Here is an 18,464-nt window from a genome sequence, read left to right as displayed (position 1 = left end):
GCTGATGGTCTGACAGTATATTTTGCGGGATGCGCTTTATTATCTGAACGGTACGATAGAGTGGCACCATGGCGGAGACTTCGATTGGGATCATGTGTTGCATTGCGTCGATGCTGTGAGGCAGGGTTTGGCGTGCTTCATGGACCCTACTCTTATACCATTGGAAAGTAAATGGCCAGGGGTTCCCAATGGGCAGAAACACACTTGTACGAATCGAGATTCTTTGTTCAGATTTGGGGAAGGGAATGGGCATGCGCTGCCGGAGTATGAGTAGTATAGTGCATCGGAATTGCAAGAGAAATATTGTTGACTTTGGGATGTTTTTGAAGTGTGTCGTATGTAGGTAGCTAGGCTATTGAGTGAGTGCCTGATTGACGGTGGTGATGTGTTGTCGCAGTATCGTCATGGCGAAGATGGGATCAAATTGCCAAAAGGCGAAAGTAGATGATGCAGGACCTATATAGCAAAAGTGAATGCTGATCCAGATACGGGATGAAGGCCACGTTGGACTCTGCAATCTTCCGCGTCACAAGCTGGGATAAATCGCACTCAACATGCCATATGAGATCTACAGGTAGCAAGAGATATGCGTAAATCAAGAGTGTCACCAATGGTGTACCGCAAAGGAGCGAGATGATTTTCTCAGCATGAAGAGATGTGGTATCAGACCGCTCGGCGGTTATGGCAATCACAAAGCGACAAAGAACAAAACAGTGTCAAAACTCAAATTCAGCTACCAATCAACGAACCACCACTCTCACCACCTCGCAGCAACACCATAAGCCAAACACACTCCCTATCTTCCTACATGATACACGTCCAACTACGAATAAGCCAACACTCCACCTTATACAGATCCCTGCTAAAGCCGGCTGAGCTTAAACCTTCCATCTATTGCAAGGAATTCCATACAGCAGCAGTAGCATACCGCCCTCCGCATCATCCGCAGTCTACTCGCTCTTGGCTGCCTCAGCTGCGTCCTCTCGCTCAGCGAAGCGAATGGTGTTGTATGCGAACCACGGCTTAGCCTCTGCCTCAGGCTGCGCGTCCCTCTTCTCAACTTCGGCATTGGTTGCGTCTTCCCGCTCAGCGAACCTGATGGTGTTGTACGCAAACCACGGTTTAACCTCAGCCTCCCTCTTCTGCATCTCAGCCTCAGCTGCGTCCTCTCGCTCAGCGAAGCGAATGGTGTTGTATGCGAACCACGGCTTAGCCTCTGCCTCAGGCTGCGCGTCCCTCTTCTCAACTTCGGCATTGGTTGCCTTGTCAGTCTCCGCGAGTCGGATCGTGTTGTACGCGAACCAGGGGTCCGGGTTGGGTGCGGCGTCGCGCTCGGCGACCTAGCATTTCCATGGCTGTTAGGACACGAACCACTTGGCGGGGGCAGAGTGCGCGATGTGGAACTTACGGCTTGGATTGGCTGTGGCAGCGCGTGGGCTGCAGCGAGGAGGGCGGTGATGGTGGCGATGGAAGTGACCTTCATTGTGATGTGTTGGGTAGCGGAGTAGACGTCTAGTCTTGGAGATGGCGGTGTTGGTGATGATTGTGGAGGAGGAGACTGCTGTATCGCTGATGGATGCTGTGTTTTCACTGCCACTGGGTATATATATATGTTGTTGGCGGGATGGCGAGTACTGCTCCAGCAAAGGGTACTGTTTCGTTTTCCTATCAGCCGTGCATGTGCTGTATCCCCATCGAAACGCGGGCGGAAAATCATCCAAGTGACCTTTAGCCGTATCAACGAGCGGAAACGTGTGGCTGGGGTGACTATCCGCCTGCGGTAGAAACTGGAACGGAAAATTGATAGAGGAACGCGGTAGCCTCCGACGGTAATCATGAATTAGCCGTCTTCCGGGTGGTATGGCTGTGGAACATAGCGACCAAACAGCAGATCCGTTCCTGCAGTTGATAACTCCGTCAAGAAGCAATGTTCCAGTTCTTCTGCAGTCTGTAGACACCCGTGAGCATGTAAGAATCCAATATGAGCTGCGCATCTACACACCACCTCGACTTCGACGGCAAGCTCCGGGCTCACAACTCCACCCCTTACTGAAATGAACATTTGGCTCCTGCACGGCGTACTAGCATGTATCGCCCTTTCGATCATCTTTCCCCTCGGAATCATGCGATACTGGACCAAGAAAGGCCCTTGCTCCCTCTCGCACTGGTCGATCCAATCCTTTGGCGTACTCGTGCTTATCACCGCAGTAGTCATCGGGCTGTCCAACAGCAGCGGTATATCGCAGAAGCACCAGTTTCTGGGGCTTTTGGTGGCGGGCGGTGCACTCATCCAGCAAGTTCTCGGCTTCGCTTCGAAAACGGTCTCGTCGGAATATGTCGGCATCGCGCATGCAGGCCTGGGATTCTCTATACTCTTCGTTGGGTGGTTCACCATGGTAACTGGCTTGAAGTTGGCAGGGCATGGCTCGACACCGACTGCGATCTTCGGAGTGCTTTGTGGCATCGAAATAGCTGCGTTGGTGGCTGGGTCAGTGATTGTTCGCAAGCGCCAAACGCAATACACAAGACTGTCATCAGTGGGTCACAATCGCTCTGGTCCCGCAGATGAGGTGTTCACGTTGGAAGCATATGATTCGGAAGATGAGGAAGAGAAGGCGGTGGGCGAAATAGCCGGTTCGGGGCAAAAGTCCATCGAGACCAGCGGCATGAGATCCCATGATGTGTATGCTTAGACAATATATCCTCAACGCTCCTTGTATCGCATGTTTATATCCATCACTGCTCGAATGGTGGCTTGTAATGCGTGGCGCATGCGTGCAGACGTCGCATAGGGATGCACTGCGTATATGGTGGTTGCAACATCGGCATCGAGCGCTTCGAGCGTATAGTTTTGAAGGGCTTTGCTTGTATCCACAACGATATTCCGAGTGGCAGCGAGAGTGCAGAGTCGCTTTTCGGTCTCGGTGGAGGCTTACTGTATCGCGATAATCATTGGGGTTGAGCTTTGGGGAGTTCCGGGTGGCAGAGACAAAAGCCCTGAAGCTGTTGACAGTGGTAGTGTCGGTTGTCCGGTAAAACAAAATTTACCGGTTGACGCTGGGTCTGCTAAAGACGGCTTTTGAGCCAGGTGTTGGCCTGTGGATGTGTGTACCCTATTCTTGCGCTCGTAACCCCTAGTATCAAATGACCCATCGCAAGCCATTACAAGCCACCGATGCGCAGTCGCGGCGAGGCCGTCGCGTCGCGTCGTGTCGCGTCCGTGGTGGAGTGGACAATTCGGCTGTCAACGCTGCCTGGCTCGCTCGGGACGCGACGGCTTCAGCCTCCTCGAATCGAACGCGCAGTGCTGCATACAGTACTGTAGGTTAGGCGGATGAGCCATGGTGAGGATGGCATAGGCATACTCGTGATGGCAGAGGTAATATTGTTGGGGGTGACGTTGAAGCTTGGGTTGAACGTCTCACTAACCGCATCGGGAAAGATACACCCGGCTACTACAGGGGTGTGAACGGCAATGAAGTTGCAGCCAGAAACGCGACTGAAACCTCGTACGCCAGAACAATAATAGCCATTCAGAACGCGCCAAACATCTCTCTGAACCAGCTAGTGCTGATCCCAAAAGCTTAGTTAGACTGCAAGCCTGAAGTTCAAGGCATCAAAACCAAACACTCGAACATGACCCGTGAAGAAGATATCTGAATCAGAACTCTTTATTCCATTGTAGTAATTAAAGAGCGTAATAGACCAGGGTTCCCAAGCCCAAGTAAACTTCACAATCCACCGCGTTACTCCGCCTCCATCCACCGTCTTATACATGATATACCCAGTATTAATAAGGCTATCTCTCCTTCCCATCCGCGCGTCACAGACGCCGACCAGATGGAAAGAAAAGAAGAGCCCTAATATCTCCACCCTAAACCCCAATCGCCCATACAATATTATCCTATTCATCCCAAAACAATCCTCGAGGTATATACAACCCGTTCATTAACCCAAATCATCCGTGTGTATGTATCCCTACCACTCTCTCTCCTCCCCATCGCTCATGATGTCGTCGTGAAGCACTTAGTTGTCGACCTCGTCGCCAAGGAGATCAATCTCCTCCTCCTGGTCGTCGTTGGTAAGGGCAGGCTGGTTGCGGGCAGCCTCACGCTTGCGAGCAGAGGGACCGTTGATAGCGGTGTTTGAGCCGGCGGTAGCACCGGTTGCGCCAGTTGCTCCAGATTGAACACCGGCTCCGGTCTGTTGAGTAGCGCCAGTTTGCTGGTTAGCACCGGATTGAACGCCAGCGCCAGTTTGCTGAGTTGCGCCAGTCTGCTGAGTTGAGCCAGTTTGCTGGTTAGCACCGGTCTGTTGGGTAGCTCCAGATTGGACGCCGGCTCCGGTCTGCTGGGTAGCACCAGATTGCACGCCGGCGCCAGTCTGCTGAGTAGAACCCGTTTGCTGAGTAGCACCGCCAGCGTTCGCAGCAGGGGCCGCACCGTTTGCGACCTGGCCAGTGGCAGAGCCTGTGTTAACACCAGTTGCGCCAGTTGCGCCCGTGGTAGCACCCGTAGCACCGTTGGCAGTTGGAGCCGCCGCCGCAGGAGCAGCGCCGTTTGCAGCTGGGGCCGCCGCAGCAGCACCCGCCATCTGCACAGGAACACAGCCACCAAACGGACCAGCACGAGCAGGATTCTGGCAACGAACCATGCAGACATTGGTCTGGCCCGCGACCGTACCCGTGCAAGTCATACCCGCGGGCATAGCAACCGTGAGAGGAAGATCCTGCATCTGAGTATCGCGGTTACGGCCACGGTCGTTACCAGGAAGGTTGGTGGTGACAGTCGCAGCTTGCCAGTTGGTACCGTTGGCAGTCGGGTCGACCATGCAGGTATAAGGACCAGCACCGTCGGAGTTGACTTGATGCACTGTCATCATGATTTGACCGCCAGCAGAGACCTGGGGGAGAGTGGCGCCGCTGAGGGCCATGACCTGTGCAGTGCCGGCTTGGATGTCGTTGTCGCCTCCGCCGAGCGTCTCGCCGCAGATGGCTGCGGCATCGCCCTTGAAGCGGGTTGCGTCTTGCTGGAATGGGTTTCGGCCGGTGCCGTCACGAGGAGTGTTGGGGTCGACGCCGATGGCGGTGCCGTTGCCGCCGGCGTCACCGGTGGCGCCGATAATAGCAGCGTGGCCAGCCACGAGAGAGGAGGAAGCCAAAAGGCTGAAGGAAACAAGCGTGGTCTTGGAGAAGTACATGTTGATTATTGTCTGAACCGGTCAGAGGAAGATTAGGTAATAAAGTGAAGAGGTATTAAGTAGAAGAGAAGAGAAGTAGGGATTAATGTAGTTGTTGGTTGGGAACCTGTGATGCTGGATGCCCTTCTTCGGTTGCGAAGACGGTCGTCTTTATACAACAGACTGATACCGAGAGAAGACGTTCGGCATCGTGACTCGCATCGACTGTGGTTAGTTCCAAGGTGGCGAGGTGTTCCGGTTTGGCCAAGACGTGAGAGCCTGGTAGAATGAGGTTTCAAACTTGTAGTGGTCTTGCAGAAACGTTGCATGAGGGCGAGGAGCCACTAGGCGAAAATGTACGAAACGCGGTTGCGGCAACATCAACCCCAGAAACATGTATGAAAAATCCACAGCTCCGGCTGACGGTGTCTGGAGGGTCACTTTGAGCTGATCTGGCTCTCATCGTGCAAGCATAACGGACCATTTTGCTGTAGGCTGTAACAAGGCTTACTGAGAGTGCGACATAGTGAACCGGTGAAGATGTTGCGAGATGAAGAGTTTCGTTTACCAGTGGTAGCCGTCGCGCAGTACGCACGAGTCGTCCATAGTTTACCGGTGGACAAATGCACGTGTAGCTCGAGCTAAGCATTCGGAAGCCGAGGTTTCAAACTTGGCAGTGAACACAAATGAACCCTAGGATCCCATGAAACGGAGAGCGGCTGAGGTCGTGGAGGTTCATGCGCGCCGTCCCGGGGAAGTTGAGAGTACATCAGGCGAGAGCTTCCCGAAGCGCATCTCAGGCCGACATGCTGATGGTATACTCGAAGGGGCTATGTGATGTAGTTTCGCTATAAGCAATGTTGAGATGCATGGCGCAATCCCGTAGAGCTGTAAACTAGACGACGCCGGTCACAGCTAAGATGTGCGCCAGGGCATCAAGCAAATGCACATCTGTTCTGCAGTGACGATCAGGGTCATCAGGGTCTCGTACAGGCCAGATCAAGGCTGTGTTTCGATATCATGAAGCGTGGGAGCGGTCAACAGGAAGTTTCCGTGTTCCGTTTTGAGATCAAAGTTTTCTAGTGGCGCATCGTCGGTTTCACGAGCAATGGTTCAGCATCTGGGGAAGTTTCTGCCTCCGGCACGACCATGATCCGGCCTGAGTGTACCGTTTGTGGCTGCTAGTGCGGAGTCGGGACGGAAGTAGTGCTTGCGATGAGGCACTTGTGAGGCGTGGGAGGGTGAGGTGAGGGTTAGGAGTTGTTTTGAGGCGCAGGGCGGACGGCTAAGCCTGCGCTTAGTCATGGTCTTGGCAGCCCCGTCTGCAGGCTCTCGTCGCAACATCATCGGCAAACATCGCAGCCTGTGCCACCACGCCTTCACGAGCAACTGTCGCCGGCGGCTGAGGTTTCACTTCGCATGCACCTGTAATCCACTGCTGCAGGTAATCCCACTGCCGTCGTGGCAGGCTGTAGGTGCGCATCCTGATACATCCTGTTGGCAGCGACGAGGGCTAACAGCTATGGCAATCTGGCAATCACATATGCCTCGAGCCTAGAATGAGGTAGACACTATTACGCACGTATTCACAGTTATCATCCTGCCTTGAGTGTCGGTGAACACGGTGCCGCATGCGCTCGATACTTCTCCCCGAACGCGAGGAGGTCCATAGCAGTCCGCCTGCCTTCGCTCGGAACGCGGGGCGACGGACGAAGGAAAATAGAAGAGGCGCAGGAAGGGCAATGTGATGAGACTCTGTTGAGCAATGGTGATCCCACAGTCCTTGCTTGATGTATGTATACTGGGATGGAATTGCTCTGACTGCAACATCCAAGACGGTCCAGATAGTCCTCGCGCCTTCGAACGCACCGTGACAAGAGCAGTGTCTGCTCAAGGACTGCAGTGATCCAAGGACCACTCGTGAAGCTCTTGGAGACACCATCTGCAGCTATGTTCGACCAAAGAGGCAGGTATATGTTGTCTTGGCAAACTACGTCACTCCGATGCTCGGTACCTGAACAAGGCTCCCCGCGATAAGATCGGGATGAGGATTCGAGCATTAGCAAGCGACGTGACTACCCGGAGACATGGGTTTCTGGGTTCAATAATCATACAGATAACTACCCGTCGTGATGTATGACAAGCCCGTACCCCGAGCGATGTATAAATGACAGTTCCGACACATTGGTAACTGTCCGCATGTCATACCTGCGGTAGAAGGACTGCGCATTAGCTAATCAGGATGGTTCAGTTTACACGCCTATCACTCGTTGCGCTCTGTAGCCACGCTGTGGCTGGGCAAAACATGCCCTTTGATGCTCGTGAAGCAACCATCGACTCGGTGCACCATGCGCTCTACTCCGGACTCTCAACATGCCGCGAAGTAGTCTCTTCCTTCCTCGCCAACATCGATGCACACAACCACCGAACGAACGCCATCATCACCCTGAATCCCAATGCCTTGGCCATTGCTGACGACATGGACGAGCAACTCTCGTCTGGGAATGCCACCGGCCCTCTCTTTTGCGTCCCGATACTGCTCAAAGACAACTACGACACAGCAGACATGCCCACCACCGGTGGCAACCTCGCTCTTGCGCATTCCCAGCCTCTGGAAGATGCACCGAGTGTGACGGCGTTCAAGAAAGCGGGTGCTATTATCCTTGGCAAGGCGAATCTGCACGAGCTTGCCCTAGAAGGAATCAGCGTATCTTCGCTCGGTGGCCAGACTATCAATCCATATGACTCTACTCGCACACCAGGCGGTAGCTCGGGGGGCACGGGTGCAGCAGTCGCGTCCTCGTTCTGTGTATTCGGCACCGGGACGGATACCGTGAACTCACTGCGCAGTCCGGCTTCGGCCAACTCGCTATGCAGTATCCGGCCTACGCGTGGGCTAATTACTCGAACGGGAATCATGCCTATATCAACCACCCACGATGTTATTGGACCCATCGCGCGCACAATCAAAGACGTCGCCACAGCGCTGACAGTCATGACGACGACGGGTTACGACGCCGCAGACAACGACACTGCGCTCGTCCCTAGCCCCATCCGCAACATCGACTACACCTCCTCGCTGCATACCACCGAGCTAAAAGGTCTGCGCATCGGCGTACTAAACGGCTTCTTTAACCGCACAGACTCGCCCGAAGTCACGCCCGTCAATAACGCCATGGACGCCGTCATGTCGCGCCTACAAGCCGCTGGCGTAACCCTCGTCCCTATCGACGAACCCATCTACAACGCTACTGCCATCCAGTCCGCATACGACGTCCAGCGCTTCGAGTACCGCGAGCTCATGGACGCATATCTCGCGCGGCCCTCGCTCGGCGGCGTGCACCCGCCCACCCTCGCGGACCTGTACGCCCGTCGCGCGGGCAATGGAACGCAAGGGGAGTTTCTGGTCCTGCCGAGCCAGTACGAGTATGTCAACACGGCTCTTGTGTCTTCTACAAGCAACGCGACGTATCACGATCGACAAGCTGGGATTCGTAACTTGACACTTGCTTTGCTCAATACGTTTACGTCGAATAGTCTCAACGCTATTATCTACCCCGAGCAAAAGAATCTCGTTGTCAAGATCGGCGCGTCGTCGCAGGCGGGTAGGAATGGTATTCTGGCGGCGCTGACGGGAACACCGGTCGTTACTGTGCCAGCGGGGTTTTCGGAGTCGAGCGAAGAGGCGCCGGTTGGTGTGCCGATTGGCATGGAGATTTTGGGGAGGCCGTGGGAGGAGGAGAAGTTGTTGGGGATTGGGTATGCGGTTGAGAGGCTGTTGAAGGTGAGGAAGAGTCCGGTTTGGGTGAGGGAAGGGGTGGAGGGGAAGAGGTATGAGGAGGTGCCGGTTGTTACGCCGGATAAGGGGAATGTTCCTGGTGTGTATCCGTTGGGGACGTTGTAGGTGGAGCGCTTCATGGGAACGACGGTTGTTTTTGAGAGCACGTATGAATATCTTTTTCAGAGCGGGAGGCTTTCTTGCCTCCATACAAAATCCTGGATGAAACTTTGATGTTGGAATAATAAAATATAAGAGAGGCAAGACAAACAGCTTGCTGTACATGATGTAGTCCCTGGTTTTTGGAAGCAGACTGCCATATCCACTAGATGCCGACGTTGAGATTTTTCAAACATTCAAAGCACTTGCGGTCCTTTTACCGCCCTCATGTATAGGTTTCGTAACCATGTCTACCAGCCGCATTGTTTTTTTAGCATGCACTCTGAAGACTTGGCAAAGTCCGCATACGGCTTGGAAATATCCTTTTCATGAATAGTACTATGTTCCGGAGGAAGTAATATAACGTATGTCGCGAAAGCTTCTCTCAAACATGGAGGTATTGCTCGAGGCATTTTGGTTGGTCGACTCGACGAGAGCGCGCACACATGAGGTTGTATGCGCGAGCTTTTGGTGAAAGATGACATCCGTTGTAAAAGGTCGAGAAGAAGAACGGGCAGTGGAGTCTTTTGTCGCAGGAATCAAGGCCGACATGTCGCCTATATCATCGATTTTTCGGTGTTTGCTCTCGCACATACACAAATGGTATGTTCGACTTTTGAGATGCACTTGCAGTCGTTTTGTGGCATGGAAACAGAATTGGAGGTTCATTCATGAATCAATCATGAACATCTTTTGATCGTCATATTTTCGGCATCATGAATTTATTGTTCGGATTTGATGGAAGGAGTAATGATTTGGGTATGTGTGATACAAAGCAGGGAGGGAAGTACAGCGGTGGCTTTATAGAGCCCTCGGTACGGACATAAGGCACTGATCTTGACATGGAGTCCTAGCAGCGTGACGCAAGACGCTGCATACAGCAGCGAACCGGCCAAAGCAGAGTCACCACATGTGCACTTTTGGAGACTGGTGCTTGCGCATTAGTAAAACGTTTTGATATGGTACTAGCTAGGATTATGTATGTCGTCTAACAATGTGTTCCTCTTCCTCATCGCGCCCGGTGTTCCCGCGACCCTGGTGCTCTCCCATGCTTCCCATGTCCTCTACCCAGCCTATTCAGTCGCCCAGTCGACGGTGCTATAGTCGTGATGCAATTTAGGATTGAACACGTATTGCGCATTCGTGTTCGTGTTGCGGACTTTGGAGAGGGCACCGCGGCTTTTTCGGTGTTCGCATTGTCCGGGTGGTGCATCGCCCCGAACGGGCAAGTGCGGCAAGAGGGCTAGTCCGAATGCGATAGACAGGCGTGTCCTCGATGCAATGTCCTTGGAAACACAACGCGGTCTGATAGTTCCATGATCGGGCATCCACGGGTAGTTTTGGAGCCGTATCCCGCAGCTGCAGTTCAGAAAGGGCCAGCAGTATTGACTATTGGAATCGTCGCGAGATCCTGATGTGCGCATGCCAGGAAATGCCATATGTGGGAGTCGTGTTCGGTGTGGTGTTGATCATCCGCGACAACAGCTCTCAAGGCGTGTTTTGTTGACCAGACCGCAGTATCTTTCCTAACATCCAATGCGCAAGTTGCAGGGCCGGCATGATCATGGCTGCAACGAGCCGCGACACACCATCATGAAGCTTCCACAGTACCGTCTCTTGCAATGCTTCCACGTCGATGTTCCTAGCTTGGTCCATCTGGTCTTGCATCTGTCTTCGCAATCTCACAGCCTTGGTTGGTAGCTCGAGACCCAAACCAAGATACAGTCCAACGATAACCCATTCCATGATAATTTGCCTATACAATCATTAGCAGATGTCGCATTGGCAAGATGTAACATAAAGCTCAAGTCATGGGTGATACGTACATGCACAACTGGAGCGTCACATCACCACTGATGACGTTGAAACGCATAGTCTGCCAGCCGTCGTTGCCGGAATTGCTCTTCCATTTCTCAAAGGCGAAGCACATCATGTAAACAACATCGACGACAAAGAACGGCAGACTCATAACGACAGTGGTAAGAATCCGGACCTCATCTCTATCGGCAAGGTAGAGACGCGCTGAGATGACCGTTGTGGACCAGACCAGGACGAGGAAACACGCCAAGTAAAGCGAAACACCGGCCTTTGTGGCTTCCGTAGCAGCAAAAGTGGGTCCATCTCGAGAATCCGGATCGATGCCGCCAGCGACGATAAGAATGAAGGAGATGATGAGTGGGATGTGGACCATGAGCAGGATCCATTGCATGCGTCGTCCTTTGGGGCGCGTCGTCGCGTTGAGCAAGCTGCTGGTAGCCATGAACAAGGGCGTCAGGCCCATGGTGGTCAGGATCGCAACACCACTTTCAAGACTCGTGTTTGACGACTCGCCCTTTGGAAACATGGTCGTGGCCGCCAAATCGAGCGCCACCTGGGTAAGCCGACATATGGATAACAAGGTGAGCCATATCCAGGGGGAGCTGCGGCCCAGGCCCTGGCGGATGATGAGCCAGAGGGAGATGACGAGGTAGAGGAAGAAGATGACAAGCGTTGCTATGTTGACCGTGGCCGGGTAGGTGATGAGACCCACATCACTTTGCGAGGTAACCATCGACGTCGAGACATTGGGGGTTCTGGAAGATGGGGTTTGGATGCGAATGGAAGGAGACGGAGACGGGAGAGGCTGGCACGAAAGAGGTTCGTCGCTAATTCCACCGTCCGAGCGCTCCGCCCCAACGCCAAGCGCGCTATCACGTGGCGCGCGCACCCTGATCGCGAGCCTCTTCTGGCGTTTGGGGCGCTCATGGTCGCACATTGACCCTCTGCGACATCTACTTCGTATACTCGCACTTTGCACCCCGATTCTTATCTCTCATCATTCACTTGTACGCAACATCTACACAATATCGCCAGCCGATCGCGGCATCGGCATCGGCATCGCGCGGAGATACACTCGGTCATCACGCTGCAGATTGCCACTTAGCGGGCAGTGCCCCCTCAAAACTCGTCATCGCACTAAAGATCGGTCCACCGCGCTTTGCCCGTTCGACGTCACTAATTTCGCATTACGATCATCACCTTTGGCAAAACCCATGGTGTTGTAGCGATCACGACATGCAGAATCGGCGCGTGTCCGATCGGAATGATGTACAGGGCTGAAATTCTAAACCAAGAACGCGACTCGCCTCAACTCCTGACTCTTAAACATTTCCGTTCCTACCAGCGCCGTATAAATGATAAGTAAGCTAAACTTCGCAAAGCATCCTTCGCAGCCTCGAAACCTATTGCAATTAGTTCTGCGCACTGCAAACTTATGCGTCTTGTTCTTACTCTGCGTGTCCCATCCGATCTTCAATCGCCCTTTTGATCATTCGAAAAAGTCCCAATCGCCAGGCATACACGACTGCCCAGACTGGGCCGCCGCCGGATCCGACATTGGCAACGACGAAGCTATTCCAAGTAACATGGGATCGATGGAAGAAAATGCCTGATCTACGGCGGACGAAGATGCGCCCATGGTAGGCGTTGCCGGCTTAACGCTGAGCAACGCCGAATTGATTGTGGTCGGGAGCGAGCTCGCGGCGGGCATGCTTGGTGTTGTGTGACGGGAGACGATGTCGACGCTTGTTCCGGCGCAACTCGAAAGCAAAGTACGTGAAGTATTTCAGAACAGCGGCAATCCTAACAAAACGTTCTACCGTATGGGTGCCGAGGATTCACACGGTGGAGGGCTTCGTCCAGAGGCTTCGTAACAACTGAATTAAAGCCACGGCTTTGCTCACATGCGTCCTGGGAGTGACTGCCACGCTTGATGCTGTTGAGTGGTTCATCTCCCGGAACATGATCCACGTGTCCCTGACCACATAGACGTAGGCACAGCATTCGCCACAGCCCCATCGGTAGCGCTCGACCGAGCAGAGGTGGCCTGGCAAAAAGCACCTGAAGCAGAAGCCGCGGCCCCAAGGGTCCCTGGGGTCCGCCTCGCGGAGCGCCGATTCTCGTTGGCTTGTGACGAGGCTGATCTGGTCACTGCCGGTGGGGCAGTTTGCGCGAGTATGGGCAGCTGCCTCGCGGTTGGGCTTGGCCTCCTTGCTGAGACACCAGGTGCATCTCGATTCCCACCGGCGCAAGACGGGTAGGACATACGCAGGCGAGAAGGCAGGACATAGCTGGTACCGCTAGAGCGGCCGCACAGCCAATACGTTGAAGGCAGGTAGGCAGAGAGTTTGACTTGTTTGAGGATACCGATGGTCTGAGTCAAATCAGTGCTGTTTCAATCACGGTTCTTTTGCCACTCATTTACATTGTTATTGAATCGTTGGACATGGTCGCGAGTGTATGCTTTGTTCTGGTTTGTGGTATACTCCAAGAAGCTTTTTTCGCGTTGTGTTTGAGAAGTTTCGAAGTACATGTATCCGCCTAGAGTAATCATGGCGAAGATGCATGCGAAGACGCCGGCAAGCTCGTAAAAATTGTGCAGCGTCCAGGCTGCTACACATGCACATGTTTCAGCCATGCTAGGCTACTATAGGTATATGTAAAGTGGAAAAAACGTTTGCGAAAGTAACGCGAGAAGGCACTAAAGATATGGAAGAGACGAAGATGGCGGTACAGAAACCAGCTTTTGTACCCGGATGGAAGTTCTGTTGGAATAGCACTCCGTTCTTACTTCGAAGTTTCGTCACAACAAACAAGCCTAACCAAGATGCAGGAAGCATGTAGGAGATTGTGAAGCGACAACTAGTAATTTAGCCCAACGCGTATAGATACAATTGCAGCGACTTCTTCCTGTCCCGCCTGCGACTTCATCTTGCCATTGCTACACCCTTGCCCTCTTCACTTCTGGCCAAATTTGTAATTGTAGTGAGACTGACTTGTGTGTGGTCCACCATGGAAATCGCACTTCTGCGGCAGCTAAAATATGGAAGCATCAACGTCAGGGCGTGTCTCACACATATGCTTGAGCGGAACTTCTTACCTGCGTGGTATCCTTATGCCTGACCATCGAAGAGCCGGGACAATGGGGTTTGCACCTATATATAAAGTGGACGTCGGTGCAGCCGCATGAGAACTCTACTGTGTAGGATTCACACATGGTGGGAGTGATGATGAAGTCTTCTTTGTACATGTGAAGGTGGATTCGAAGTGAAACTTCCGAAACTGGAGGAAATAGACTGTATCTGGTGTTCTTCGTAGCTGCCAATTATGAGGACGCTGTCACTGATGCAGAGACGGCTGTAGATCTGTATGTAATGCGCATATCAACGCAGATATCTGCGGTTCTTATACTGAGGTGAGTAGCCGTCGTTAGAACATGTCTGTCGCAACATCGTGCGCCCTTCACATTCCTCTGCCGTTCATCAATGACTACTGTTGACTTAGATACTGTGACACATGACTGCCTGTCATAAGCCTGCTTGTCGGTTCCATAGCTGGAGTTGGATAGTGGGAAGACGAATGCATCTTCCATCCAGTGACACGTCTTGCGTGAAGAAGCGACATGTGCAGTCCGACAACTATTCAATGCGCGCAACCTTCTCAACTGTTGCAGTGAGACGTCATGTACGTTCAGGGTAAATTGGCTTGACCGTATGTGTGATTGCAGTACCACGATTGAACTAGATAGCAACCACGGTATTGAAATGATTAGCCGAGATATATAATCACAATGCAGATGTCTGTACTTTTCACGAATTTCGCATTCACTATCCGATCAGCACACCTTTATCACGAATCCGTCATTCCACCCACGATCGAAGTCGAGAACACTCGCGGTTGCATCATCACAGTACCTAGCAGATGGAGATAACACGACGTGCCCGCTTTAGGTGGTTTAGAAGCGGCCGCACCTTCACCGCACGCGACATTTGCATATTCGATATTCCCTACGAGCTGATCGAAATTGTCTTGGCCTACCTGCACGACGAAGACAAGATTTTTTTTCGCAAAATCCTGCACCAGATTTCGTTCCATCCTCGCTGTACCTGTCCCCACTGCGCCTGTGCAGTTCGTTAGCCAACACACCCTGGCCGTTCGAAAAAGACTGTTGCGAGATGACTACTATAGAAGGGATGAACTCAGCGCGGTGATTGACTTTATGATGTTAAGAACCTGGTGCGCCCCTTGCGCGCGCCTGCATTGCCGCTCTGATTTCCCAAACAGCGTCACCTCCAAGCCCCAGTGAGAGCGCCGATGTTTCGCAGCCACCAATGGCGATTTTCGCGCATGCGAACACGGTCTATTTCGACTCCGCGATATCCAAAACTTGGTAGCACGGTACCAGCAAGGTTATCGCAATCCCTACCCAGAAAGGCAGGAATACTTCTATTGCAGTCTGTGTAGGCACAACCCTCGCATCCATTTCCTATTGGCTCCAGTCATCTATCGAAACTGGCCCGACAAAGAGTTTATTTGCGAAAGCTACATACGACTGCTCGAGAACCTGCCCCATCATCGTCCAATCTTCGTGGCTGAGCTTCGAGACGCGTTGACTAGCATCGATTATCGAATTTGTCCACACATGACAACATGCGACGCCAGTATCATAAAGAACTCTCCAAATATTCGGCACGAAGTATTCGACGACAGTAAATCGAGATTTTCCTTGTGTGTTTTGGTTCACTGCGAGATGTGCGACACAACGGTGAGCACAGAACGCCACGATTGGGGGTGTGAACTTGGAAATTACAAGGAAGCTGGGTAGACTGGAAAGAGAAAGTGACAAAAAGTGGCGTGCGCAATTGGAAGGGAATATACTGTAGACAGTCTCTAGTTATTGGCTGTCAAGTCACATACTGGGTTTAGAATACTGCATCGGCATCTCAGACAGCTTCCACGTGGATAACGTAGATTGCATCACTTCGGGGTCACTTATCCATGGCTTATTCATGAAATCTCATTTCGTACATTATCTCCTTTCCCTTTCCCACACGTCTCGCATCCCTAGCATTTCTCGCTCCCTTGCTTTCTTATACCGCTAAAATCTCTCCTCAGGTTACCGACGATCTAGCAAAGTCCGCACCTCGCTGTCGTAGTCTTCCTACTCACGACCCTCGAGTCTGAGCACTGGAACCCGTTCCTGCTAGCCCGGCAACTCCGAAGAAACTCGTTTTTGGTGTGGCCGCAGCCTAGATATCCAACCTTCTCGTAGTCGCACATACTGTTGTTTTATACAGGAGAAGATATTAAGATTCCGAGCTGCTTTTCTGGGGGCTGTACTGTAGTAAGTAGGTTTCCAGGTTGGGATCGACTACGGATGATACCTTTGTACTAGTGATTTTGATTTTTGCTTTTGGTACTCGTGGTGTGTGACAGGCTCTGTTGTTATGATTTCGATGGCAGCTTCTGTTTGAGGACTTGTAGTTCGGGTGATGGTTGTGGAGAAGCGGGGAAGGGCGGCTTCGAGGGCTTTTAAACTGCTCCTGAGTCGTTCACAGTCAAGATATGGTGTGCTGGCCATATCCAAGGATAGAACAGGCTTCGTAGTAGTGATCTATGTGTGCCATCGATTCAAGTAGGTTTTAGAATGGAAATCAGTTGAAACTAGACGCGGACTCAGAGGGATTGTATGGTTCAATCATCGGGCGTGCATCGTATCCGATTTAGACTTGGTACCTAGGTATGTTCGTATCGTCAAAGTGGTCGTATCTCTTGAATGCAGCGGCTTCGTGGCGGCGTAGATCGTCCTGGGCTTGACTATGTACCTTGAAGCTGCCGAACTGAACTGTTAGGTAGACGCATAGCGCATTGTCGGCATGTTAACAGCCTAGAGGGCGTAGATCGTTCCGACTCGAAAGACCCACAGCCTGATTGATCCACCGTGAACCGACCACCTCAATTTTAGGTCTGTATGACACTCCTTACAGAGCCTTTTCTGCCTCAATAGCAAGCCTTCCTCTTCTGTTGTTAATGGGGTATCGGTACTATGCGTAGTGACCGGGTCTTCGTCTTGGATGAAGGTTTCGCTCCCTGAACATTTGCTCCTTGTCAGTGCCTGGATGACCCTTCGGTCACTTGTTTTGAGATGCTTGCAAACGCTCTTGTCTAAAGCAACAAGCGCGTTTTGGTAGTCTTGTAGGGAACGCTGTGTGCCGGGGGGGACCTGCATGACAAAAAGCGCCCATGTAGCAGTCACGCGCCTCGAGAGCATGTCAAACTTCATATTGGGTGCAATATCGGCTCGTGCGGCGGGACTGTGATGGCTGCATCGACATAAAATCTCCCCGTACTTTTCAACCAAGCGATGCAGCTGACGGACGATGCAGGTCTTGTGCTCGCAAAGCTGAAAATATACCGTGTCTCCACGTCCAGGCAGGGCATCGAAGAAATCTGAAGTCTTAGGAATTCTGGACTGAATTTGCTCGTAGGACGGTGGATCTTCGTCATCGTGCGACAAATCGGTGAGTGTTGAAGCGGCACTCACTGGCCTAGGAAACCCGGTATCCTGGAGAGCTCCAGTATTCGAAGAGTTTTGTAAGCGCTGATCCGGCTCGTGTCGCCTCCTGCGTTGGTTGAACCTGGCCTTCGAGGTTTTGATGAAGGTGCTCATGCAAAGATACATCGCTAGAATATTTGTGGTGGATACAATGCTGTAAGCGTGTAAAAGCCCTGATTTTTCAGGTCCGTAGGCAAAAATGGCTACTGGATGAACTGTGGGTAAGGCTACATATTTGTTTAGGTCGCCTCTGGAGTCCATCAGCCGACCCAGAATATGTATGCGTGACCTTGGGATGCTCCAGCGGCGACGAAGTGGTGATGATAGACGTTGACTCCTGCATTGCCGTGCTCAAGTTCTGCAACCACTGCACTTCCATTGTATCATCCACGCGACGTCGAATTGCCGATGAGATGGTTATGGCCACTTCAGAGTTACTCCAGATGGCGGTTCCTGGCTCCTTGCGGAACCGCTCCTAGTACATGCAGCCGCTCATGGTGAGGATTGTAACTGCTACACTACTGAGACCTTCGGCAAGTCGGACAGAGAGGAGCGCGATGCTGACGTGGCGATCTACCGCGCCTTCGAGCTCAGCGATAGCGACTGCAGGGGCTTTTGTTCAAGGATACATGGAGTAGTAGGACTTGGCCGGATGTACGAACCGCATCTATGGCAAACACTAGCCTCGTACATCAACCTTCCACTTCTTTGAGGCGGGGTACGTCTCTTTGTTAGAGCCCCTTTTAGGTAGAGAGTACATGGGGTTTTGAAGTTGTGAGTGGCTCGCTGTCGGTCATGGACTCATGGGTCACTGCCATACCATGGTTAAATAGATGGACTTCAACATTTCAAGCCACTGTTGTACTGAGCTGCAAAAGTTTAACCAAGGTTGTATATACCATGAGTAACTACCGTGAAACGCCAACCCAAATAACCTTCTATAACTGTGAGTCTATGAAAACACTCCCAGTACGC

General features: G+C 52.3%; 3 protein-coding genes across 3 annotated transcripts; 1 reads left to right on the top strand and 2 right to left on the bottom strand.

The window, feature by feature from the left end:
• Positions 1–4,026: 4,026 nt before the first annotated feature.
• ACET3X_002149 (uncharacterized protein) lies at positions 4,027–5,199 on the bottom strand (the record flags this gene model as incomplete). Its single annotated transcript, XM_069449188.1, has 1 exon — positions 4,027–5,199. One exon carries the CDS (start codon positions 5,197–5,199, stop codon positions 4,027–4,029), a length of 1,173 nt encoding a protein of 390 aa, XP_069308696.1.
• Positions 5,200–7,420: 2,221 nt separating this feature from the next.
• ACET3X_002148 (uncharacterized protein) lies at positions 7,421–9,082 on the top strand (the record flags this gene model as incomplete). The annotated part of the gene is made up of 1 exon (XM_069449177.1): positions 7,421–9,082. The coding sequence occupies one exon, from the start codon at positions 7,421–7,423 to the stop codon at positions 9,080–9,082; it is 1,662 nt and encodes a 553-aa protein (XP_069308695.1).
• A 967-nt stretch (positions 9,083–10,049) lies between these two features.
• ACET3X_002147 (uncharacterized protein) lies at positions 10,050–11,736 on the bottom strand. Its single transcript, XM_069449166.1, has 2 exons — positions 10,942–11,736; positions 10,050–10,871 (listed from the first exon to the last, which is right to left on the bottom strand). Exons 1-2 carry the CDS (start codon positions 11,664–11,666, stop codon positions 10,604–10,606), a joined length of 993 nt encoding a protein of 330 aa, XP_069308694.1. The 5' UTR covers positions 11,667–11,736; the 3' UTR covers positions 10,050–10,603.
• Positions 11,737–18,464: the final 6,728 nt, after the last annotated feature.

Source organism: Alternaria dauci, chromosome 2 (genome assembly GCF_042100115.1).
Source record: "Alternaria dauci strain A2016 chromosome 2, whole genome shotgun sequence".
Lineage (NCBI taxonomy): Eukaryota > Fungi > Ascomycota > Dothideomycetes > Pleosporales > Pleosporaceae > Alternaria > Alternaria dauci.
This window is presented reverse-complemented; position numbering and strand designations above follow the sequence as displayed.

Excerpts from the sequence above, each read along its gene's own strand:
- ACET3X_002147 (XM_069449166.1), bottom strand. The coding sequence starts at position 11,666 with ATGGTTACCTCGCAAAGTGATGTGGGTCTCATCACCTACCCGGCCACG. Across the intron at positions 10,872-10,941 it reads GTGACGCTCCAGTTGTGCAT|GCAAATTATCATGGAATGGG; the intron begins GTACGTATCACC and ends ATGATTGTATAG.